The sequence below is a fragment of the Acomys russatus genome, chromosome 29 (genome assembly GCF_903995435.1).
Source record: "Acomys russatus chromosome 29, mAcoRus1.1, whole genome shotgun sequence".
NCBI classification, from domain to species: domain Eukaryota; kingdom Metazoa; phylum Chordata; class Mammalia; order Rodentia; family Muridae; genus Acomys; species Acomys russatus.
The window spans coordinates 35,042,025-35,066,843 of NC_067165.1; the positions used below are offsets into that span (position 1 = coordinate 35,042,025).

The 24,819-nt window shown below is 51.3% G+C and overlaps 1 protein-coding gene across 2 annotated transcripts in view; it reads right to left on the reverse strand.

Moving 5' to 3' along the window:
- The window catches only part of Arhgef10l (Rho guanine nucleotide exchange factor 10 like), a 101,291-nt gene extending 80,784 nt beyond the window's left edge, over nucleotides 1–20,507 (reverse strand). For both annotated transcript variants that reach the window (XM_051172099.1, XM_051172101.1), the window contains exons 1-3: nucleotides 20,370–20,507; nucleotides 15,069–15,254; nucleotides 14,377–14,410 (exon numbers count right to left, since the gene is read on the reverse strand). In XM_051172099.1, coding sequence (XP_051028056.1) covers nucleotides 14,377–14,410; nucleotides 15,069–15,254; nucleotides 20,370–20,406 — 257 coding nt within the window. In that variant the 5' untranslated portion in view covers nucleotides 20,407–20,507. The remainder of the gene's footprint in view (nucleotides 1–14,376; nucleotides 14,411–15,068; nucleotides 15,255–20,369) is intronic.
- Between the last annotated feature and the right edge of the window lie 4,312 nt (nucleotides 20,508–24,819).

Here is a 24,819-nt window from a genome sequence, read left to right on the forward strand (position 1 = left end):
TACATTGTCCTCAGATACACACACACACACACACACCACAAATACATAAACAAATAAATAAAATACAACATTTTTAAAGCTGAGGCTTGCAATTAAATCTTCACCCACACCCCAGCCCCACTGTGTCACAAGGCCCTACCCTACCTGTCTGGGGTAGTTTGAATGAGAATGGCCTTGATAGGTTCATATATTTATGCTTAGTCCCTAACTGAGCTGTCAGGGAAGAGTTAGGAGGCGTGTCCTTGTTGGAGGAGGCGTGGCACTGGGGTAGGGGGTGTTTTGAGATTTCAAAAGTCCATGCCAGGCCAAGATTCTTTCTCTGCTGCTGCCTGTGGACCAGGATGCAGCACTCAGCTGCAGCCACGCAGGACAGCAGGCTGTAAGCAAGCCCCCCAGCCAAATGTTTTCTTTTATAAGGGTCGCCTTGGTTATGGTGTCTCTTTGTTGTAGCAAAAAAACAGTGACTAAAGAAGATGAGTTGGTAACAGGAACTGGAGCATTGCTGTGACAGGCCTGCCCATGCCGCTCCTTGGCAGAATGTGGACCTTGAGGCTTTGGACTGGAAACGCAGTTGAGCATTTTAAGCGGTGTTTACCGGGCCACCCTAGTAGGAGCATAAACGGTGGTGCTGAAGGTGATGTGGACAGTGGGGGGTCGGGGGAATGGCACCAAAAAAAAAAGCTATAGAGGAAAAGAATATTAGTCAGTGGCCTAGTGGCCATTCTTGTGATATTTTGGCAAAGAATGTGGCTGCTTTTTGCCCTTGTCCAAAAAAAGTCTGCCAGAGTTTTGGGTTGGTGGTATTGGCAGAGGAGATTTCAAGACAGCCCGGTACTGATTGTGTTGTGCAGTTATCAGTGAGCCGTGCTCTGCAGATCTATAAGGAAAAGAACAAGCCAGTGAGCAGCACCCCTCCATGGCCTCTGCATCAGCTCCTGCCTCCAGGTTCCTGCCTTGCTTGAGTTCCTGTCCTGACCTCCTTCACTGATTATGATGTAGAAATGTAAGTCAAATAAACCCTTTCCTCCCCACGATGCTTTCGGTCATGGTGTTCCATCACAGCAAGAGTTGCCCTGACTTGGACACCTGTCTAACCATCATTTTTTACAGGGAAGGTGAGAAACAGCGTTTCGCGTAGAATTGCAGGCACCAGCTGGGCCTCCACCGCTGAGTCTCGCTTTGTGGTCCTGCCAAAGCCCACAGGTTAAAATGCTCACCCACCAGGGGACAGTGAGAAAAGATGAGGTCTTTGGGGAGGAGATTAGGTAATGAGACAGAGACCCATATGAGGGATCAACACCCTTAGGAAAGATGCCACCAGCAGCCCCTTCCCCCTCCCACCACGAGAGTTCACAGGAAGGTGACAACCATCTATAGGTAAGAAAATGGCCCCCAGCTGACTCCCAGCCTCCTACCGTCTTGATCTTAGCTTTGTCTTTGCTTCTGCACCCTGAGGCTTCATACCTTGTACTGGAGACAAAGCCAGGCTACAGTTGGAGGGTCCAGGAAGCAATATCAATATTGAACCAAGGTACCAATATCAAATCACTGATCACTCACTGTGTGTCTGGGACACAAGGGAAAGTTACTTGGCCCCCTTGTGGAGTCCAGCTTGTCCCAAGGACAGCTAGCTTATGTGTAAAGATAATAAAAAGTCCAACTTGACTCAAGGTCTCAGTCTGTGCCCAGGGTCCAAAGACAACCAGCTGTGTCTTAAAATATTCCACTGCCCCTGAAATGTACTAAGCAGCTTAAAAGAGCTGGACAGACCCCCGACGAGTCAGCTCAATAAAATTCCTGTGGGTATTGCATCGACATCGGACTCCGTTTCTCTCTGGGGACTCCAGTACACAGTAACACCACCTGGCCTGCATATGCCAAGCTTGGCCATTCCACCAGTGCAGAGGAGAAAGGATTGGGGAGAAAACCAGAGCGTTCAATCTGAAAGAGGCGTTCACACGGGGCAGACAGCTTCAGGAGAGCAGAAGGCCACCCAGTATGCCTCCATCCCACAGACCCGGAAGGCCTCATGTGCCCTTCCTCCCCTCTCACAGACAGTGATGGCCTGCTCTGCCCCACCTGCCCCACACCTTCAGCCCCAGGCACAGTAGGAGCACGGTGCCCAGGGACCAAAGCTATGATAGAGAACATCTGCTGTGTATAAGACGCCCCCTCACCCACCCTTCCTTCTCCCTCCCTCCTCTCTCTCCCTAACTTTCTTCTTTCTGGAGGAAGTGGAGCCCCAGTTCTTACACGTGCCAGGCATTCATGCCACCACTGCCCTGAACACCCAGATATTGCCTCATAGCAAGCCGGATGAACGGTGCCCAGGAGAAAGCCTGGCAGCCAGCTCAAAGGTTATTACAACTTTGCTAATAGCAGATCCTGTGTAAACTTTCAAGTTGACCTCAAGGTGGGGCCGGGCATTACTGGGTGAGGTCAAGTAGCTTTAGTGGGACCTGAAGAATGAGCTTCCCAGGTGTGTTACAAGAGCACAGGCAACAGCACACACAGGTCCTAAAGCTACAGGCCAGGGGGAAAGTGTCATCTAAACACAGGGTCACTTTCCTGCTGGCTTCCACGGCCCAAGCCTCCAGGCCAGTAAGAACGAACACAACTGAGAGCTACACAAAGCTGATATTCCCACAACGCTGTTTGTTTGCTTGTTTTGTTAGGAGCTGGGGATGGTAAGAAAGGGTATGGTAGCCCAGGCTGGCCTCAAACTCATTCATTATGTAGTAAAGATGACTTTATATTCCTGATCCTCCTACCTCCACTTCCTAAGCACTGAGCTTGTAAGTGTGCACCATACTTGGTTTATTCGGTGCTGGAAATGGAACCCAGGCCCTTGCACATGTCAAGCAAGCATTCCACAGCTGAGCTATATCCCCAGCCATTCCCACAAAGCCATGCTCCAGAGGCCCACAGACGAAAGGCAGGAGTCCCAGGCAGAAGAGGGAAAGGACTCCTACATGAGGTTACACACCTAGCAGAGGTTCAGACTCAGGGTTAGTGTACACGGAAAACATGGCATCTCCTCCCTCCTGCCCAGCCTGTGCCCTCAGGGGACAGCCCCTCCCAGCTGCTGCCAGGAAAAGCCACCCGGGGCACTGACACTGCCCAGCTGGAATGGACCGTTCTCCCTGTGAGCAAACACTCCTGAGCTTCCTCCAACACTCCAGATAATGACCACCATAAACACCTATGAGAGGCTCATTACCAAGGCTTCTTGTGTACTTCCACACTCCTGAGGCCTCACGCCTTGCACTGGAGATAAGGCCTGACTACAGTTACACCACCTGGCCTGCACTTGCCAGGCAAGGCCATTTATGCTGAGGATAAAGATGGGGAGGGGAGCAGCCTTATTCATAATAGCCAGAACATAGAAACAGCCTAAGTGTCCATCAGTAGAAGAATGGATAAAGAAACTGTGGTACATATACACTATGGAATACTACTCAGCTATTAAAAACAAGGAATTCCCGAAATTTGTGGATAAATGGATGGAGCTAGAAATGATCATAATGAGTGAGTTAACCCAGAAGCAGAAAGACTCAAATGGTATATACTCACTTACATCTGCATACTAGCCCAAGGGGCATGTCCCATGAAAGCCTTCACTTACCAGGAAACTGGGAAAGAGGGGAGGACATCCTATTGGGACTCTAGATGAGAGACGCATGGGAGAATAGCAAAGTAGAAGGATCCAGAGGGTCCTAGAAACCTACAAGTAGAACATTATGATAGGCAGATTTGGGCCCAGGGGTCCTGCTCAAACTAAGGCACCAGCCAAAGACAATACAGGTGGTAAACTTTAAACCCCTACCCAGATCTAACCAATGGGCAGAACATTCTCCACAGTTGAGTGGAGAGTGGGATATGACTTTCTCACGTACTCTGGTGCCTCATATTTGACCATGTCCCCTGGAAGGGGAGACCTGGTGGCACTCAGAGGAAGGACAGCAGGTTACCAAGAAGAGACTTGATACCCTATGAGCATATACAGGGGGAGGAAATCCCCCTCAGGAACAGTCATAGGGGAGGGGAATAAGGGGAAAATGGGAGGGAGGGAAGAATGGGAGGATACAGGGATGAGATAACCACTGAGATGTAACAAGAATAAATTTTAAAAATTAATTAATTAATTAATTTATTAATTTTTAAAAAAAAAGATGGGGAGGGGGTAGCAATCAGAAAAAGGAGTTCAAACTGGCTTCCCAGGATGCCAAAAATCTCCCAGCATGCCTCCAGGCCCACAAAACCCCAAGACCCTATGTATCTCTCCTTCTTTCTCACAGTCCAGGCTGGCCTCGAACTCACAGAGTAACACTTGTTGAAAGGATCTTCTGTTTGTTTGGTTGATTTTTTTTTAATTACTTAATTTATTCAGATTACCTCTCAATTGTTTTCCCCTCACTTGTATCCTCCCATTCCTCCCTCCCTCCCTCCCTCCCTCCCTCCCACCTTCACTCTATTCCCCTTCCCTAGGTCTGTGACAGAAGAGGAACTGTTCCCTCACCATACGGTCATAGACTATCAAGTCTCATCTTGGTAGCCTTTTTATCCTTTCTCTGAGTGCCACCAGGCCTCCTCACCAAGAGGAAGTGGCCAAATACGGGGGCACCAGAGTTCATGTCAGAGTCAGTCCCTGCTCTCCACACAACTGTGGAGAATGTCCTGTCCATTGGCTAGATCTGAGTAGGGGTTCAATGTTTACTGCATGTATTGTCCTTGGTTGGTGCAGTAGTTCGAGCAGATGCCCCTGGGTCCATATCTACCTTCTTGTAGGTTTCTAGGACCCTCTGGGTCCTTCTATTTCCCCCCATTTTCCCATACTTCTCTCACCTCGAATCCCAATAGAAAGTCCCTGCTTCTATCCCAATCTCCTGGTAAGTGAAGACTTTCATTGGACATCCCTTTTGGGCTAGTGTCCAATTATAAGTGAGTATATACCATGTGAGTCTTTCTGCATCTGGGTTAACTCAGTTTGGTTGGTTTTTTGTTTTGCTTTCTTGAAACAGGGTTTCTCTGTGTAGCTTTGGCTGTACTGGAACTCACTCTTTAGACCAAGCTGGCCTTGAACTCACAGATCCATCTGCCTCTGCCTCCTGAATGCTGGGTGAGATTAAAGGCATGTGCCACCACAACAAGGCTCTCTTTTTTATTTTTTATTTTTTTTAAGACAGTGTCTCACTGTATAGTCCAGGCTGCCTGGAACTCACTATGTAGCCCAGGCCAGCTTCAATCTCAACGCTTCTACCTCAGGGCATGTGAGACGGCTCAGCAGGTAAAGATGCTGCCACCAAGACTGAACCTCCATGGTGGAAAGAGAGAACCGACTCCTACAAGTTGCCCTCTGACCTCCACATCCCATGCATGTCCATACATACACATAAACAAATGCAACTGAAAGATCCTTCTGCTCTGCCCCTTGAATGCTAAGACTGCAGGAGCTCCCTTGGCCACCCTGCCCAGGCAAAGCTGCTGGGGTGCAGCTCAGTTCATAGAATGCTTACCCAGCATTCATGAAGCCCTGGGTTCCATCCTAGCACCAAGTAAAACAGGACGTACAGGCTCAGGCCTGCAGTTCTGGCACCTGAGAGGCTGGAGCCAGAGGATTGTGAGTTAAAGGCTAGACTGAACCACATAATGAAACTCTGTATCAGGTCCAAAGAGCCCAAGCCAGGCTTTGGGGGAGTCACTCGAGTCACTCAGGAGATCCTACAAGATACCAGGTCCAGAGCCTCACCCTGGGGACTCCCCAGCCTGGGCAGGGGATTCTACTAATTCTGATGAGCAACGGAGTAGAGCCCCAGGATGCGCAGGTCAGAGGTGAGCAGCACGCACCAGTTCCAACAGCCGGAACACAAATCCTACCTCTGCCAGGGACAGTCACAAAACAAACCAAGTGACCATCACTTCCATTCCCTCCCGTAAGGATTTAGGAAGACAGTAAAGCATTCAGCATGCCTCCGTGCCTCAGTTTCCACATCTGTGGAATGGGCCACGATTCCTCCCTCTGACGGTCCTGCTGCAAAGCAGATAAAGAGATAGGTAGGTGACCAGGCCTACTAGACTCTGGCCTGTGGTACATCAAGTCAGGCCTTCCCTCGGCCACTCCTGGTACAGTGTCGCCTCTAACCATGTGTTCACCTCTCCATGCTGTGGCCAGGGTCCCTCGCATAGAGATGGCCTCCAGGGCACAGTCTGACCTGTGATTTCTACACTTGGACACAAGTGTGGATACTCAGTGAATGGCATGGTGAGGAGCCACACAGGGGACAGTCAGAGGGACAGGGGGTGCTTCATACTAACCTCCACAACAGTCCTCAACAGGAACTGAATGCTAGAGACACCAGAGATCCATTTCTCATGGCCTGACTCCACAAACACAGGTACCATTCCAAATCCAGTTACTGGCCTGCTTGAGGGGCTCCCTATCATCTGAAGGGTCTGGGGTCACCAGTCAGAAAACAGACAGGCATCACGCCCTCACCAACAGTGAAACAAGAACCACATGGGGGTGTTGTTGAAAAACACAGGTTCCCATGGGAAAATGTTCCCTGTGTGTAATTAGGTTTTAAAAAAATTAGTGAGCAATGAAAGGGCAGGCACAATAAAACCACCATTCTACAAGAACCAAACTGCATGCTATGGTGTGTGGCCAGCAGAGATGCGAGGCAGCAGCCGGCATACATGAAAGGCTGGCCCCGGCCTGTCATCTTCTGACTTCAATGTTTTTCTACAATAAACATGTATGACTTAATGAAGGGGGTGCAGAGAAGAATAATGATGCCAGGATGTTAAGAACTGATTCCTGGGGCAGGGAGATGCAGTTCAGCAGGTAGAGCATTTGCCCAGCAAGAAAGCCCTGGGTACCACGTGAACTGGGTGTGGCTCACATCTGTAATCCCAGCCCTGGGGAGGGAAAGGCTGCAGGATCAGAAGTCCAAGGCTATCCTTGGGTATAGAGTAAGCTTGAGGCTAGCCTGGGCTACTGGAACCTGTCTCCAGAAAGAAAGAGAGGGGAAGGGGGGAAAGAAGGAGGGAGAGGGGAGGGAGGAAAGGAAGGAAGGAAAGAAGGAAGGAAGTCAATTCCCAGGAGCCACCATAAACTCAGTAAGGGTGCTTGCTGCCAAGCCTGAAGAGTTAAGTTTTAACTCCTGGGATTCACATGGGAGAAGGCAAGACCCAACTCCTGCCATACATGCTATCCTCTAATGAACTCTGCACATGTGCTATGACACCACCGTCCCCTAACCCATTCAAAATAAGCAAACCAGTGAAGTAGAGAGGGGTCTCTTTTACATTTGAAACAGGTCTAAGTGGCCAGGCCAGCCTGGAAGTCACTATGTAGCCCAGCATGCCTCAGAGCAGCCATGCCATCCCCACCTCCACCTCCAGAGCCAGCCCAGAACATAGGGTCCGGAAGCTGCTTGGGTTTGACCCGAGCTCTGCCCACCTTGCTCTGTGACAGCAGGCTGCTGTTCCACCCTTCCCGTACCTGTTGCCACATCTGTAATATGTGGTTGTGGCAGGGCCTGTCAGTGAACATTTGTGTCATAAGGACTGATGAGATAAGCAAGGTGACATTCCTAGCACTGGGCCTGGCCTGTAGTGAGTCCGGATACATGCTGGGCGTTGTTATGTGGCTATGGAGCTGTTACACGTGCCACCAGCTCACCTGGTATTTCGGAACCCCAGCCTGGGCACCCAGTAAAGAGTGATGGGAGGGTGGGACGAAGGAAGTAAAGAGCTAGAGAGCCCAGCCAGTCAACAGAGCTCTGCCCCAGACACACACAGAACACTGGAGAAGCCTGGAGCCCATGCATGTCAGCCAGCCTGCCTCCTCCAATCAGGTGTTCCACCTCTGCAAAATGAGGCCAACTATCACTCCCTCGTCTAGAGCTAAGTCTTAGTCTCCTGCAGTTAGCAAGGCTAATCACCATAAACCAAGACGTTACAAAAAAAATTTTTTTAACTAAAAATTAAAAGACAAACTTGTTATCTTAGAATTGTGGAGCTTGCTGGACTTGGTGGTGCATGCCTTCAATCCCAGCACTCGGGAGTCAGAGGCAGACAGATCTCTGTGAGTTTGAGGCCAGCCTGGTCTACAAAGCGAGTCCAGGACAGCCAGTGCTACTCAGAGAAACCCTGTCTCAAAAAAAAAAGAAAGAAAAAGAAAAAGAAAAAAAACAAAACAAAAAGAATTGTGGAGGTTGAGACAGTCTGAAATGAGTTTCCTTGAGGTGGCAAGGTGGCAGGCTAGATCCTATAGGCTCTAGAGCAGTGATTCTCATCCTATGGGTTGAAACCCCTTTAGGGACCAGACAACTCTTTCACAGGGGTTGCCTAAGACCATCAGAAAACACAGGATGTTTATTTACATTATGATCCATAACAGTAACAAAAAATACAGTCAGGAAGTAGCAACGAAGTAGTTTTATGGCTGGTGGTCACCACAAGGAGCTACATTAAAGGGTTCTGACATCAGAAAGGTTGAGAACCACTGGTATAAGGTAATTCTGGCACCTTCCCTTCTCTGACTTCTGGCCTCTCCCTTATGAGGACCCTGTGATGACATCAGGCCACCCAGAGGACCCAGGATCACCTCCCCATCTCCAGATCCCAGACTAGAGTCCCTTGGCCACTCACGACGCCATGTTCGTGGTCTCTGAGACCAGGATGTGGACAGCGCTGGAGGACAGCTGTTACTCGGCCGCCATAGTTCTGTGAAACAGACTGAGATGCGTGCAGTGGGCTTTGTGAGCATAAGGCCCGTGCCAGGGTAGGACATAGCCCCCACTCCTCCATGCCGGGGCTGGGGGTGGGGAAGGCTAACAGGGCTGCGGGGACCCGGGGACACCCTCACACTCCACTCGGCATTCCATAGATAGTCCAGGTCTCACACATGCCTCCTGCTGAGACAAGGAAGCTGAGTCGCCTTTGCCCTGGATCCTCAAAGGGCCTGGGATCTGAAGGGCTATGGTGTAGACAGCGAGAGAGAGGCCTTGAAAGCAAGGACATCAAAAGAGACACTGGGCCTGGCATGATGGCACACGCTGTCTAGAGGCAGAGGCAGGCCGTTCTGTATAAGTTCAAGGCTAGCCTGGTCTACATGGAGAGTTCCAGGGTGGCGAGGGCTACCAGTAAGAGACTGTCTCAAAAGGGAGGAAGAGGAGGGGGAAAAATCAGTTCTAATTTAGCAACTGGCAAGGGGCACAGAGAAGCTTCAATGGGAAGAGAAGTCTGACACCCCGCCCCTAAATCCTCTCACAGGGACTCTACTGGGCCTCAGGCCCTGCCCTGCAGTATAGAACTCAGAAAGGGGGCTCAGAAACTCTCAAATACAAAAGGACCCCCACCACTGCCTATAGCTCTAGGGAAGGTCTGAGGCCATATGGAAAACCTTGAGCATGCCTTCTGTAGACTGAGGGACATGGCTGGCCTTCCTGGACTGACTCAAAAGCTCCCATGCTCCCCACACCTAGAAGCTCAGAAGCACAATCCTGGTCCAGCAGGGAGAATGGGTCTCCCAGGCCCACTAGTGCCCCCCCACCCTGACTTCTCTCAGGCTGTAGGCCCAGGTAATGGACCCCAGACAATGAGCCTTATAGCACGCCTGGTCCAAGTGAGCCCAGGAAGGAGAAGACAGAGAAGGCAGTGAGTCACGATACAAAAGCCTGAACCACCAGAAAAGGCTGGGGTAGCTGAGAGTGTTCATGGCAGAGGCAAAGCAGGCAGGAAAACCAAGCAATGCCGGAGGGGGCTAGAGTCCAGATGCTATGCTCAGCAGGCAGAGGTGTGGGCTCCTGTCCTGGAGAAACAGCGGACAACAGCTGTCCTCGGTTCACTGACCATGCCTCTACCGTGACTCAAGGCTGCTTCTCCAGCCCTGATTCCCTTAGTTAGCACTTACAGTGAAGAGATTGGGAGTGAACAGGCTCCAAAGTTCACCAGAACTGTCCAAGCCCTCACACTCCGAGGGGACAGCCCCGCCATCAGCTGCCTCGATGAGATGACTTCCTTCCTTCCATCACCTCAGCTGCCTATCTGCAGAGTAGGTATGATGTCTGGTGTCTGAAGTGTGACACACTCATGTGGTAGCTCAGTAAGTACGGCCACAGCGACTGCACTGACAATGATGGGGAGCTCCAGCTGGGTGGCCTCTCAAACCACTCAAGTCCACTTTCCTCTTCCCACTGACTTCTGGCCTGGGCCCCATCACAGTCCTCTTCGTTTCCATGGAAACACTGAAGGCCTCCTTCCCGGCCCTCCTGGTCCTTCCAACCGTCACCTCTTCAAAGATTGCCTTCCACTGTCCCCTGTGTTGGGGACTGAGGTAAGGCCTGGGCAAGAAACAAAACTTAACACCCCGTCCCCAAGAATGAGTCCCTGTCACCTGAGAGCTGGCCAGCAGGTAGGAGACACAACCTATCACCTTCACAAGAGCTGGGGGGAAGAGAGAGAGACCAGGTCTTTCATTCAGTTCCCACTTCAAGGGAAAGGGTGTCACCTAGAGCCACACACCAGACTTTAGTACCAGGCACTACAGAGGCTCCCCAGGCAGGGTCCACTGGACATCTGGGTAACTGCTCAGAGCTCACCTCTCAGAAGGTAACATTTGTAAAACACAGACTGGGGCCAGGTAGGCCCTCCCACCAGGACCCAGTCACAGCCCCCTGGAGCTCCTGGGCTGCTAGCCAAAGAGGCCTCAATTCTAGCTTCTTTTCAGAGGAGTGTGAGTACATGTGTGCGTGAGCATGTGCGTGTGTGTGTGTGTGTGTGTGTGTGTGTGTGTGTGTGTGTGTGTGTGTGCGTACCACATATCTATAGCCTTGCCTCCAGGGGAAGGGGGGAACATGACAGAGTTTATATTCCAGAGATGGAAAGATACCTGGACCTTCAGTTGCAAGCCTGGTAAGTGGTCAACAGGACCACTGCCATTAGAAACTACATTAATGTCATTAGTGCCCGCTAATAGAAAGGGAATATACCTAATGCGTTGCCAGCCTGCTCCTGCCAAGCAGACAGCCCGAGGCCTATAATTTTACCCTTGTGCCTCCCAGCACCACCACCTGCTGCTTCCACACAGTGAGCTGGGCGAGGACATGAAGAGACAGAAAAGCCTGCAGCCCTCCCAAGCCAGAGGCAACAGGGCACCTGCTCACTCCCTACTATGGCCACTTAGCCCTATTATATTATGGTGTGGATATGAAATGTTCCCCCAAAAGGAGGGTCACTAGCTGATGGGTTTTTGGGGGTGCTCACTCCACCACTGGTTCAATCCTTTGCATTTGGTTAAGATTTGAGACAGGGTCTCTTGCCCAAGCTGGCCTCAAACTTCTATGCAGTCAAAGATCTGAGCAACAGGCATGTGCCACCATGTCACTTATTGAAATGCTGGAGATTAAAGCCAGGACTCCTGGGATGCTGGGCAAGCACTCTACCAAGTGAGCTAGATCCTAGACCTGGCTTTATCTTGATGAGTTCAGATTGAATGAATTTTTAAAAATGAGACCTGGATAATGGTTCTCCCTACCCCCCCCCCTCTCTCTCTCTCTGTGTGTACACTCTGTGTGTGTGTGTGTGTATATGTGTGTGTGCACATGCACTCTCTCTCGCTCTGTGTGTGTGTGCACGTGCTCTCTCTCTCTCTCTCTCTCTGTGTGTGTGTGTGTGTGTGTGTGTGTGTGTCTCACTTGTTCACTCGCTCCCTCTCCCTCTCCCTCTTGCTCCTGGCTGCCTAAATATGACCAGCTTTCCTACTTCATGCCTTCTTGTCATCATTCCCCTGCCTCAGCACAAGGTCTATAAACAAAACCATGGGTCAGAACAAATCTCATGGATCAAAACGAATCTTCCCTCCTGTAAATTGCTGGTCTTTTTTTTCTTTTAAATATTTATTTATTTATTATGTATACAGTGCTCTGGCTGCATGTACGCCTGCAGGCCAGAAGAAAGCATCAAGATCACATTATAGATGGTTGTGAGCCACCATGTGGTTGCTGGGAATTGAACTCAGGATCTCTGGAGGAGCAGTCAGTGCTCTTAACCTCTGAGCCATCTCTCCAGCCCTAATTGCTGGTCTTGAATAAGGAAGAAACCTCTGAGCAGCTGCATTCTCTGTCCTCTGCCTCCTGGTGGCAGATGTGACCTACCCTCACACTGGAAGCCTACAGGCTGCATAAGCCAGGGCCGAAGCCACATTCCAGGCACACTTAGGAGGGGTGAGTTCCCTCTTCAGCCTTGTTTACACCTAATGACCCTGCAAGGCATTTACCATCATTCCATTGAGCTGATGGGGAAACTTGGCCTCAGAGGGGTTGCCAGACAACCCAAGCTCACACAGCTAGACTGGGCTTCAGAACTGGGCCCAGGGGTTGGAGAGATGATGGCTCAGTGCTTAGCACTGACTGCTTTTCCAGAGAACCTTGGGTTCAATTCCCAGCACCCACATGACAGCTCACAACAGTCTGTAACTCCAAGATCTGACACTCTCGCCCAGACATACATGCAGGCAAAACACCAGTGCATAAATAAACAAACAAATTTTAAAAAATAAAAAAAATAGAACTGGGGCTGGAGAGATGGCTCAGCAGTTAAGAGCACTGCTCTTCCAGAGGTCCTGAGTTCAATTCCCAACAACCACATGTGGCTTACAACCATCTATACCCTCTAATGCCCTCTTCTGGTATGCAGGCGTACATGCAGATAGAGCACTCAGACATAAAATAAATAAATAAAATCTTTCTTTAAAAAATAGAACTGGGCCCAGTGCCACTAAGAGAAGATGTTCAGGGCAACAAGGCAACTGTCCTTTAGGCTAGCTTCAAACAGGTGGCAGAGAGGCAGGACAGGATGAAGGTTAAGAGAGAGAAACAGGAGTCTGGCCCCTCACATCTAAACTATGTCCCACTCTGAGTCACCCTGACCAAGCCAGCCAAGAACTAGAAATACTACAGCACCCAGCCAGCTGATGGGGTCACTGGACCATTCAGCCTCAGCATGAGGGCCAGTGCTGACCTGACATATGATCTAGGTAGGATCATTGAGGCAGAGCTAAGGACACAGCAGGTGACTGGGCAGCGGGTACAGAGAAGGCACGCCAGAACAATCTAGAAGAATGCAGCTACCACAGTCCTAGCCCTGAGCTCAGGCCCTGGGAAGGAAATGGAGCAAACAGACAGACCCCAAGAGGGGTGTCCTTTCTTGTAGCTCAAATTGCTCCAGGAGAGCCCTATCTGTCCAAAAGCTTCTCAATCTAGACATTTTCTCCACCCTGCCCAGCCCTGTATGAATTTGCACTCATGCTCAGCAAGACCTCCTGATACAGCCCTTCCCATCATGCCTCAGACCCCTGGACATCCATCCATCCTCTAATTCATCCTGTCTCTAACACCCCTGACAAGTTCTCTCCCACTTACCATGTTTTTCAGACCAAAACACACACTTTTCCCCCCAAAAGTGGCGGGGGGAAGAGGAAGGAATTAGGGTGCACCTTATAGTCCAATTGCTGTTTTTACTGTCTTTCTTGTTTTATTGCTCTGAAAACTGGGTGCATCTTATGGTCAGGTGCATCTTATAGTCCGAAAAATACGGTAGTCTCCTGGTATTCCCATGGGAATCCCAAACAGAGCTGATTCCCCCAGGCAATGCAGAGAAGCCAGCTAATCACAGAGGAGAGGAGAGGTGTCCACACACTGAGCTTGCTCACCCACCCCAAGCCAGGCAGAAACCCTAAGGGTCCACCCACTCAGCATGAGCAATGCCTTTGGATGAGTCCCTCCCTTCCTGGCAAGGGCATCTATCGCCTGAGACCTGGGGCCATCTGCCTGAGAATTAGCCTTCAACTCAACTCACCCAGGGAGACAAGGGGCCCTCTCCCCACCTCACATCAGGACGGACAGGATTTCAACTCGGGGCTCCAGATGCCATTAACACACACACACACACACACACACACACACACACACACACACACACACACACACACAATAAATAAATAAATAAATAAATAAATACAAGATTTATAACTTTTAAAAAAAGAAACAAATTGGTATTCACAGAAGTCATCAACAACTTAGTTCCATGGACAGCTCTGGAGAATGAGTCTCCTCTCATTCAAGCAGGAACACAAGGATGCTGAGATAGTCTGCAAGTCCACCTAGGCCACTTGGGTAAGTGAGAGGCCTTGGTGTGGGACTCGGCCAGGCCGGTCTCCTCCTGTGCAAGAAGCTCCCAGGCAAAAGAAAGAGATCACCAGTGAAACCTCAGCGGGGACCTCATCCAGAAGACCCTAGCCACTGCTCTACCCTGTCCCACACCCCTGTCCTACATCACTGTGTTCCCAGTGGGGAGAGCAAGCTCACTTACTCTGTCTGAGGTGGTGCAGCCACTGGGTCCAGGTCTGTGGGAAGAGCGAAGGAAGACAGCCTGTCAGGCAGAGGCTGGCCCCAGGAATTAAACCTATTCCCACCCCCTGTTCCCCGCCCCTCCAAGGAACCAGGGTGCCTCTTGGATTCCCCTGCCTTTACCTAGGCTCTGTTCTATTGAGTAATCTCCCTACCTGTCCTGCCTGCCCCAAACCACCCCCACTGCCCAACCTCAGTTGGAACCAGCACCCCGCCTGCCAGGCTTCAACCAACCCCAGCTCTCTTGGGAAGAGTCACTATCTGCAGGAACTTCCGGCTGATCCAGTCCCTAGTGTCATCCAGATGACAGAGCTGAGAACCCAGCAGCTAGCATTTATAACATGACTGGGCCTTCCCACCCCTGGGGTACTAGCTCCCCAAGCAGACAGATAGGTTCTTTGGAGCCATCGCTGGAAGGCTACAAGAGCTCAAAGGCTTGTGCCCCCCAGTGGAAACTCAAGCCAAGACTCCATTTAGGCCCCGCCAGAGTGCAAGCCAGATGTTGCCGGAATGCTAGGAATTCCTTTCCGGAGAGAAACAGGGATACAGCCTCTTCCTGGTGGCTCCCTCTCCTGCTTCCTGGGGACCCTGGGAGCCTGAGATTCCCCACCAGCTCTCTGGGATTTGCCTGCAAGACTCCCAGAGACATCTCACCTGGGCCGGGGACAGTGTCAAAGCGGATCAGCGAGGGCTCTGAGTCTCCCTCAGTGGGAAGGACAGGGACAAGCAGGCCTGCATTGGTGTCCTCTTCATCATCACTGTCATCAAACTCAAAGGCTTCTCCGGAGTCCTCCTCCACCTCGGGGGAGGGGCCTGGGGCTCTGGGAGCCAGTGGATCTCCTGGAAGAGAGGAGGGGTTTGTGGGCTGTGGGGCAGGGTCTGTAGGCTGAGTAGCAGTTCTGGAGACTAGGGCCCATGTTGCCAGAGGATCCTACTGTGTTCCTAAAGCATGCTGGGCACAGGGTCAGGTCTTGGAGCAGAGGGCAGTGGAAGCATTCCAAGAACAGTCTCCTTTCAGTCTGTTGGTCTTACTATGTGGCCCAGGCTGGCCTGGAACTCAGAGAGATCCATCTGCCTCTGGCTCCCGAATGCTGAGATTAAAGCCATCGCGTTGGCTGATTTCCTAGTCAGGGAAGACACCCAGTTCTGTATGTCTGCCTGCTGGCTCCTTCTGTGTAGGGGCAGCTGAGAGCAAAGCAGGCTCTTTATCCCATATGAATGGCCTCTTAGGAAGACTGTGGCTGGAAGACAGATGACCCCCAGGTACAGGGACAGGACTGGCTGGAGCAAGGTATGAGACCTGGGTTCCCAGTACAGAGGTCTCCAGCAGGGCCTGGCTTCCTGCTCCTCCCCTCCAGGTTTGTGCTCTTTCCCTTCACAGCTCAGCTCAGAGGTCTTCCTAAGCTCACTGACAGGACGCCTCCCTCTGGTCCAGCCTCTAGCTTTCCTCACCTTGGCCTTGCATGGCCAGCATTGGCTAACTCCGCATGGCATGTAATCCCCTCCAATTGTGGACCCCCAAGTACCTTAGCGGACTGTGCTCTTTATTGTGAGGGTCTTACTGGCCCAGAGTGGGGCTCTGGAGCTTTTGTCTAAATCCTGAAGGGCTGGGGTTTCCGTCTACCAGAGCAGCACAAGCACTCCTGACTCTGAGGGTCCTCCTGGGGCAGGGCTACACACATGAAAGCAGAATCTCACCCCTGCAAATTGTGTCTCTCAACAATCTGTCCTTGGTTCCCTCCTCCGTACAATGGAAGAGAAAAGCAGTACTCCCTAAGGCTGGCTGCAGGGCCCTGAACATTTCTGAGACTCGGCGTAACTGATGCAGAGAGGGGTGATACTGCCAGGGCATCCTTCCCACACACTGTGGGAGCTCAGAGCATCCCACTGTGGGACAGTAGCTCCCTACCGATATGACACCTCCAAAGTGTCTCCAAACATTGTTGTATGTTCCCCCTAGAGAGCAAATCCCTACTAGTTGGGAATTTGGGGGGCAGGTGTTTCTCCCAGAACAGCATCGACTATCTAAGGCTTCCAACTTGAAGGACAGAAGGTAGAGCCTGCTTGAGACCCCCCTCCCACCACAACCCCAAGGACATGAGTGGGGACGTGGGTGGGGGAGGAGGAAGAACAGAGCAGAGAACACAGTGGAGGGGCCAGAAGGTGAGCAAATGGGTTGTCACCCCCAACTCCAATAGTCTCGCCCACCTGGAAGACTTGATTCCTCCCCATGGTGGCCAGCAGGTTCTCAAATGTGACAGGCATACATGCAGATGGGGACCAGTTCTCAAGCCAGATGCAGTGACTCACACCTGTCATCACGGCACTTGGGAAGTTGAGGCAGGAAAACTACAGATTTGATGTCAGCCTGGGCTACAGAGTAAGAGCCTGACAAGAAAGAAAGAAAGAAAGAAAGAAAGAAAGAAAGAAAGACAGACAGAAAGAGCTAGAGAGATGATGTCTCAGCAGTTAGGAGAGCTGACAGAGGGCCTGAGTTCAATCCCCAGTACTTGCATCCGGCAGCTCACAGCCACCTGTAACTCTAGCTCCAGGGACCCAATGCAAAGCTGTCCTCTGACCTCCACAAGCACACTGTCTCACACACACACACACACACAATAATAGTAACAATATATTTTTTAAAAAATGAATCACAGAGGCAGAGACAGGCAGATCTCTGAGTTCGAGGCCAGCCTGGTCCACAGCGTGAGTTCCAGGACAGCTGGAGTTACACAGAGAAATCCTGTCTTAAAAACAAAAACAAACAAACAAAAGGAAATGAATCACTTGCTTCAGATATGTAAAGACACGTAATTATTATGCAATGATGTTCATGAAACTGCATTTGGTGGCACAATACCAAATACAATCCACTTGGTATCAGGTTGATAATTTCAGATACTTTAAAGATTTCTATTAACAAATTAAGACTAGGCACAATTTTTTAAAATTATTTATTATGTTTATATGTGTATGTATATAAACCAACTGCCAGAGTACTGTGGTGAAAGTCAGAGGACAACGTTAGGTAGTTATTCTTCTCCGTCCACCATGTGGGTCCCAGGAATAGAACTCAGGTCCTTTGGCTTGGCAACAATCACCTGTACCTGCTGAGCCATCTCACCAGGCCACATCAAGTACAATTTTGATACTGTTTTTGACACTTGTATCGATTATATACACAGTGTGTGCATATGGATCCATGCATACATGGGTGTGTGTACATGTATGTCACATGCATGTGTGTACAGAACCCTCTGCCCTCTCCCTTTTCTGTCTACTCCAGCCACACTGGTCTTCTTGCTGCACAGGAATGTGGCAAGCTAGCTCCTGCCTCAGGACCTTTGTACTGGCCACTTTAGGGCCCGAGATGCTCTTTCCTCAGATATCTTCTGCTCCCACCTCCTCAGTCCACTGCCTGCCACTGGTCAGTGGGGTTGCCATGGAGACCCTGCAACTCCCTATTGTTTGGGTTTCAGAGACAGGGTCTCATGTGGCCTAGGCTGGTCTCAAACTCACTACACAGCCTAAGCTGACCTTGAACTTTTGATCCTCCTGCCTCTACCACACTGTGGTGCGAGGGAGTGCTGGCATGAGGGACATGCGCCACCACATCCAGCTCTCAAAATAATTTTTCAATCCCAGAATAAATGACCAGGAGTTGCTGTCTGTTATTTGGGGGATGCATGACACGGACTCATCCTGCTTTATGGATGCCTAACATCTCTGTGTCCTCTGTCTTCGCGCCACAGTGACTAAGGTCTTAGGGCTCCTCTCAGCCCTGAGCATCAGCTGGAGGATGAGCACGGAGGTACCTAATATAAGCTTGGCTTCTTCTCTTTAAAAAAAAGGGGGGGGGTTCACAGGGCCTGGAGTCACAGGGCTACCTGGCTCCCAGGACTGTGTGAGGCTCCTGGTGCAAGGGCTAAGCTCAGCCACCACCAGCCATTTGCATGACACTGATGCCAGGTATATGACTGTCATTCGTCATGTCACGTGGCTCTGTCATGGTTAGTACTATTATTACCGCTCAGTCGGAGTCACGTCCATGTTTGTGGCTAACATGAGCTGTCCCTTCCAACTCACAGGCCAGCCCAGGTCACACTGGCTCCCCCAGGGATTGTCAAGGACTCAGTTCCCTTCTACACCTCCTTCCTTGAAGAGTATAAACAGCTCCAGCTATTCTCATTATGTCATCACCAGTCCAACCAGCAGCTCCAGGCAGCCCTGAGCCAGTGACTCCCAGGAAGTTAAGACATTGGCCTGAGAGGTCAGAGCTCACTGAGGACCCTGGTGAGGAAGAGTGCGCTAGGAGAGACAGGACCATGCCCAAAGAGGAGCCAGCCAGTACTCCTCACCAGGGGCCGGGGAAAGAACCAGGAATGAGACCACCCTCAGGGAGCCAGACAAATAAAAAACATGTGACACGCTCAGATAGGGAGTGGATGCAGGTTGCTGGGATGACAGGAGTCAGCGACCAAAAGCGAGAGCCCCACCTCCACCCCCAGCACACCACAGACATGAACCATGGGGTAGGTCAGTGTGGGCCAGGTATCTGAGGCTATCCCTTCCTCAGGGACTGAAAACTAGACACAGGCAAGGGACCAGGTCAAGAGGTGACAGGGGAGCCAGGAAGCCAGCTGTCAGTCAAAACCTCAGAAGAGAGGCTCTGGTCTGCTCTGTTCTGTTTTCATTCTTACTTCCCAAATGGCCTCCTTGCAGGGTGGAGGAAAGAGATCTGGGGCAGGAGGCCCCTGGCACAGCAAAAGATCCCCTCCCAGCTGGCTGCCCTCCACCACCACCTCCAGAACACCCCACATCACTCTTTATCAGAGGAGAAGGGCCCAGTGACCCAGCCCAGGGTGATTGGAAGCCCAGCCCTTCTTTGCCATCTGGACAGCTGGTGTGACAGGTGCCAGTCACTCATGCCCTTGACAGGCACACCCAGCCTTCAAGAGAGCCAACCTAAGTGAGTCTAGGAGGCAGGAGTACTAAGAAGACACCATGGCCATTGGAAAGCTAGAAGGATCTTCCCACCGTGGTGAAGGTGGGACCACAGATTAATGGATCCCTCATACACCACAAAGGAACATTCCGGAGGGAAGGAGACTCATCCGTTGGGCCCCACCAGGGCTTAGACACTCAGAGGTGACCCACACTGGCTATCCACGCCCTTCTCTGATACACGCTCCTAGTCACTGAGCACTGGTTGCCACACACAGCTCTTTATGTACGTTTAAACAAACCTTGCAACAGTACAGAGGAGGGCGTCATTACGACCCCATATTTACAGATAAAGACACTGAGCTGTAGAGACACCATGTAACATAACTAAGCTCGCGGTGTAAGTGGCAGGGTCAGGATCCAAACTTAGGGGACTGGGCTGGGACCCAAGGAGCAGATTTACCCTCTTCCCCCTTGCAGGGTTGGGAAAGGGGGCAGGCAGAGAAGAGGTCAGGAAGCTAGGCTTGTGGGTAAGCCAGCCACGGCCCCGTCCATCAGGACGGGCCAGATGCCACCCTGAGGTAGCTGGGGCCCCACTGAAGAGGATGCCAAGTGAAACACAGGAAGCTTGATTGAATTCCAGATCAGCTAGTGGTTTGTCGGGTAAATACTCAATTTTCTTCTTTTCATAAACCAGTCAAAACTGGGATGCCTCGAAGATCCAGCCTTATGGTGAGACCTTTCCCGCCTTGATCCCAATTTGCATCTTCAACTGACCAGCTTGGTCCCCAAGTCCCCCTCAATCCAAGGCCCCAAACTATCCAGCTCTGCAGGTGATCTTAGGGGCCAGGTAAAGCATCAGAAGATGCCTGGTGCTTGCTCTAAAGGCATGACTCCATCTTGTGGACAAGGAACCCGAGGCAGATGAGACAGGGCACACAGCCAGCAGAGCCCAACCTCCTCAAAGCCAGTTCAGCTCACCCCTGTCGCCGGGCCCCTGAGGTACAGTACCTATGGCAGGCTGAGGAGGAGGGTTCGAGGAAGCCATCAGACAGGGTCCAGGTCACTCTAGCACCGTCGTCCTCACTGTCCGCCTGTGAAAAGAAGGCCAGAGACTCAGTCTGACTACCTGAGTGAAAGACAGGAAGGAAGCCTGGCCCTCAAGCCGTGCTCCAGCCCGGCCACACTTCTGCTCTTCCCAGCAGCCTCAGAAAGGGCCCAGCCTCCATCCCATATAAATCATTAACTTATAGGGAAACTGGCAGCTGCATGGTAGAAATCCCCATCTTCCCAGAATTCACCACGGCCACAATCTGCCTCAGGCCACTGCCAAGAGGCTGGCCCATAAAAGAGCCTGTGGGCCAGCCAAGACGGTCTCCCTCATGTCCTCTAGCCCAGGACCTAGGGTCACACTTGAAGATCCAGGTGCCCATGTTCTAGAAACCATAATACCCTGGATAGGGCTGTCACGAATACAGCTGGATGCTTCTCCTCATGCTATCGCTATTGCCTCAGGTTCCTATGGCTCTAACTGTTTTCCCAGGGCCCTTCCTGTGGCCCTGATAAAAAGCCACCCTCTCGCCGGGCGTGGTGGCGCACGCCTTTAATCCCAGCACTCGGGAGGCAGAGGCGGGCGGATCGCTGTGAGTACGAGGCCAGCCTGGTCTACAAAGTGAGTCCAGGGCAGCCAAGGCTAACACAGGGAGACCCTGTCTCGAAAAACCAAAAAAAAAAAAAAAAAAAAAAAGCCACCCTCTCTTGTTCCTCACTGTCCTGCACTATGTGGTTGTCCAGCTGGCACGCAGCCACCAGCCTAGGTACACAGCTGTAGAAAGCAAAGGGCCACAGAGAGGTCGATAGCACAGGACAGGGACAGAATTCAAAATGCCCCAAGCTAGGGCAGCTTTCTGCCCAGGTGGTACAGGGCCACTCCCACGGCGTGGAGCTCACACGTACAGCAGGGCCAAGGCATGGAGGATGGGCTCCTCAGGCTATGGAGCAACCTTGTCATATGTCCCTTGCAGACAAGGAGAAGTACCTTGTCTGCACCTCTGATCTGGTAGCTGTCCTTCTATATCTCCCTGCAGGGACAGAATCAGGCCCAAAGAAAGAGGAGAGCGCTCTGTCCGGCCTGGCTCTGTCACCAGCTGGCCCGTCGATCTGTTTCCCTTTTATTTTTACTCACTAAAAATAACTTTTATTTTTACTAACTAACTGACCAAATAAAAATGGAATGCGCAAGGATGACAGGAAAAAGTGATGACGAGTGACATTCAGGGAGCTGCTTGCAGCTCGGCGGCCATTCCAAGCCCAGAAGAAGCCCTTGTGTAGACTGACACTTCATAATAAAAAAAATGAGGTCCAGGGCAGATCTGAAACTTTTCCCAAGATCACACAACTAGGAAGAGGCAGGATTCACACCAAGGACATATACGATCTGTATTCCTTAAAGAACCCATATGGGGCTGGAGAGATGGCTCTATGGTTAAAAGCACAGGTTAAGAGTTCTTGCAGAAAGCTGGGCATGGTGGTGCACGCCTTTAATCCCAGCACTCGGGGATGCAGAGGCAGGCAGATCGCTGTGAGTTCGAGGCCAGCCTGGTCTACAGAGAACCCCTGTCTCTGAAACAAACAAAAAGAATCCTTCTAAGCTCTCTTACCTCTTATACTCTTTCTTTCTTCCTCTGTCTCTGTCTCTGTCTCTGTCTCTGTCTGTCTGTCTGTCTCTCTCTCTCTCTGTGTGTGTGTGTGTGTATGTGTGTGTGTGGTACCTCTTCCCCTTTCCTTCTCTCCCCATGCTCATTTAATAAACCTCATATAATCTAAAAAAAAAAAAAAAAGTGGTCATACATGCCTTTAATCCAGGAGGCAGAGGCAGAGGCAGGCAGATCTCTGAGGCCAGCCTGGTCTACAGAGCTAGTTCTAGGACAGCTAGGCCTACACAGAGAGAAACACTGTCTCAAAACACAAACAAACAAAAATGTTTCTAGAACAATCCAACATATTCACTAGCTGTCACAAGCTTGTTCAGTTGCCTTATCCCCTTTTCATGATGTCATCTTCTATTTCAGCCACCCTGAAGTCAAGCATGTCACCATGCGTCTGCCATTGTTCCGAGCCTAACGCCCTGCCACACTTCCACATCTCCTGCCTCACTTCATCTCATCACTGGGGCACTGGGCATATCTCCCTTTGCTACCCGAGAGGACACAGGATGCCATGAAGAAACCTGGCGGCTCAGAGTCTACCTTCCCCTAACTGTAGCTTTTATTCAGAGGTTTACCACAGATGTTCAACTTCCTAACTGCTCGCTGTCATTAATGCTTTATGCTGCCTGGGGTCTTCACTGCCAGACCTCCCTGGGGATCTTGGATACAGTCCCTGCAAACATGGGGGACCACTGGACAGCTCAGCTCGTTCACACAGACCCCCTGCGCTGTCCCTGTTTTAGTTTTGGTTTTGGCTTAATTCTTGTTGATTTCAGAATAGTGCATGCAGAAATAGGTTTTTGTTTGCTTCCTGACACTGGGAGTTAGAAGCCAAAGGCTTGTATTTGCTAGACAAGCACTCTGCCACTGAGCTGCACTCCAGCTCAGCCTCACCTTAAACATATATGTTATCATTCATAATTATGTATATATGATGTGTACATAGCTGTGTGCCCAGCAATCCTCTTGTTGCTACCCCCCCTACCACACACACACACAGTGCTAGAGTCATAGGTATGCTTGTGGCCACATCTGGCTTTTTATGGTGGGAATTTGAACTCAGGCCCTCATGGTTAACACAGTAAGCACTCTGCTGCGCTGAGCCATTTCCTAGGCCAACCTCCCTTCTCACGCAGCACACAGCAACGCTGTACTTGCCCTAAACAGCACCGCAATCACCCACAGGCCATAACCGGCCCTAGCTGTAGAGGCAGAGGCTGTCCTGGTCTCTTGGTGTTATGCACGAGGCAGCACCTGGGCCTTTGTGGAGGTTAGGGTTCACAAAGCCTTCGAGGTTCACCCCTAAAACGACAAGTCTACAAGGATAGATGCCCAGGGAGGGACTGATGTCACCCCATTTGCAAACTGAAGATGAAAGGACGGCCGCCTAGCTGTCCTGCAGGGCTCCTTCTGGTAGGCTCGGCCCCTCGGATCTTCCTTGTGAGCACTGGGACCCAAAGGAAGGAAAACAAATGCCCATTTCACAGAAGGAAAAATGGAGGCTTCTCCATCCAGCCTCACAAGCATGGCATGACAACAACGATGACGGAAGGCTTAGACTTCATCTTGGAGCCAAAATCCAGAGACCATCCCTCCCGGGCTAAGAAGCCCCATGTCCTGCTCATCCTTCAGGGCCTGAAGTTTTCCCCAGACAGGAAGGCACACAGCAGTACCTACAGAACAGGAAGCTTTCTCCTGTGTTTTCCAGGATCCTTTACAGAGAAAGAAACAGGCCAGGGAAGTTAAGGCTTGGCCCCAGGGCCACACAGCCAAGGGGAGCAGCTGACAGGCAACAACACACGCAGAGCTCTGGTCTCAGCAACTCTGCTCAACTCTCTGGCCACACTGGTCCCTGGACTTCAGGGTTGGACTCTGGAGGCACATGATAAAGGCTAATCAACAGCCCTGGAAACTCCTCCGGGCAAGGACATATGCTAGTGAGGCCTGCTCACACTCACAAGCCTGTGAGCTGCCACTCCTCAGGAAGCCACTAGTCACCAAAGGACATGGGTAAGTGAGGGGACTGGCTCAAAGCTGCCTCTGCCACCTCTACAGGCCCTCGTGGGCAACAAGAAATACAGAGAGCACAGGTAGAACTTCCAAAGAGAACTCGGGGTCACAGGTCTCTGCCTCCTTTCGCTAACACACAAGACACGAGTTTTGACTAGTTTGTTTTGGAATTGGGGCTAGGCTAGAATACCAAGAGCCCTGGTGTCTGTCTGCATATATGAGGTGAGGATCTAGGATGTGGCCCAGAGGATGCTCTGCAGGACCACTGAGGGGGGGTAGGGGGTGGAGCGGTAGTGTCTCACCCGCTGCACTTAGTTCCTAGGCACTGGCCTGTGTGTGAATAGCTCTCTGAGCGACTCCCATCCCCCTTCCACCCTCATGAACCCCAGGAAACACTCCCAGGGGAACCCTGACTTCAGGAAGGACTGAAAGTGGTGCCCAACAGGGTAGTCCTTGGGAGGGGTTCAGAGCGGGAAGGGGTGGGTCCCAGAAGCACTAGTCAGGAAGCTTCTGGCTACTCTTGAGTGAGACTCAGGGAACAAACTATGGCCCAGGCTCCCAACTGAGGGACTCCAGTCTCAGAGGCAGCATGTCTGACTCCTGGATGCCGGGGGGGGGGGGGGGGGGGGGGGGGGGGGGACAGCTTCGGCTGGGCCCACTGTCCTCCAGCGTCCCTCTAGCTTCTGACTCTCATCAGATAGGTTCATGGCCAACTGGTCCCCACCTCAGGGACCCCAGTGACT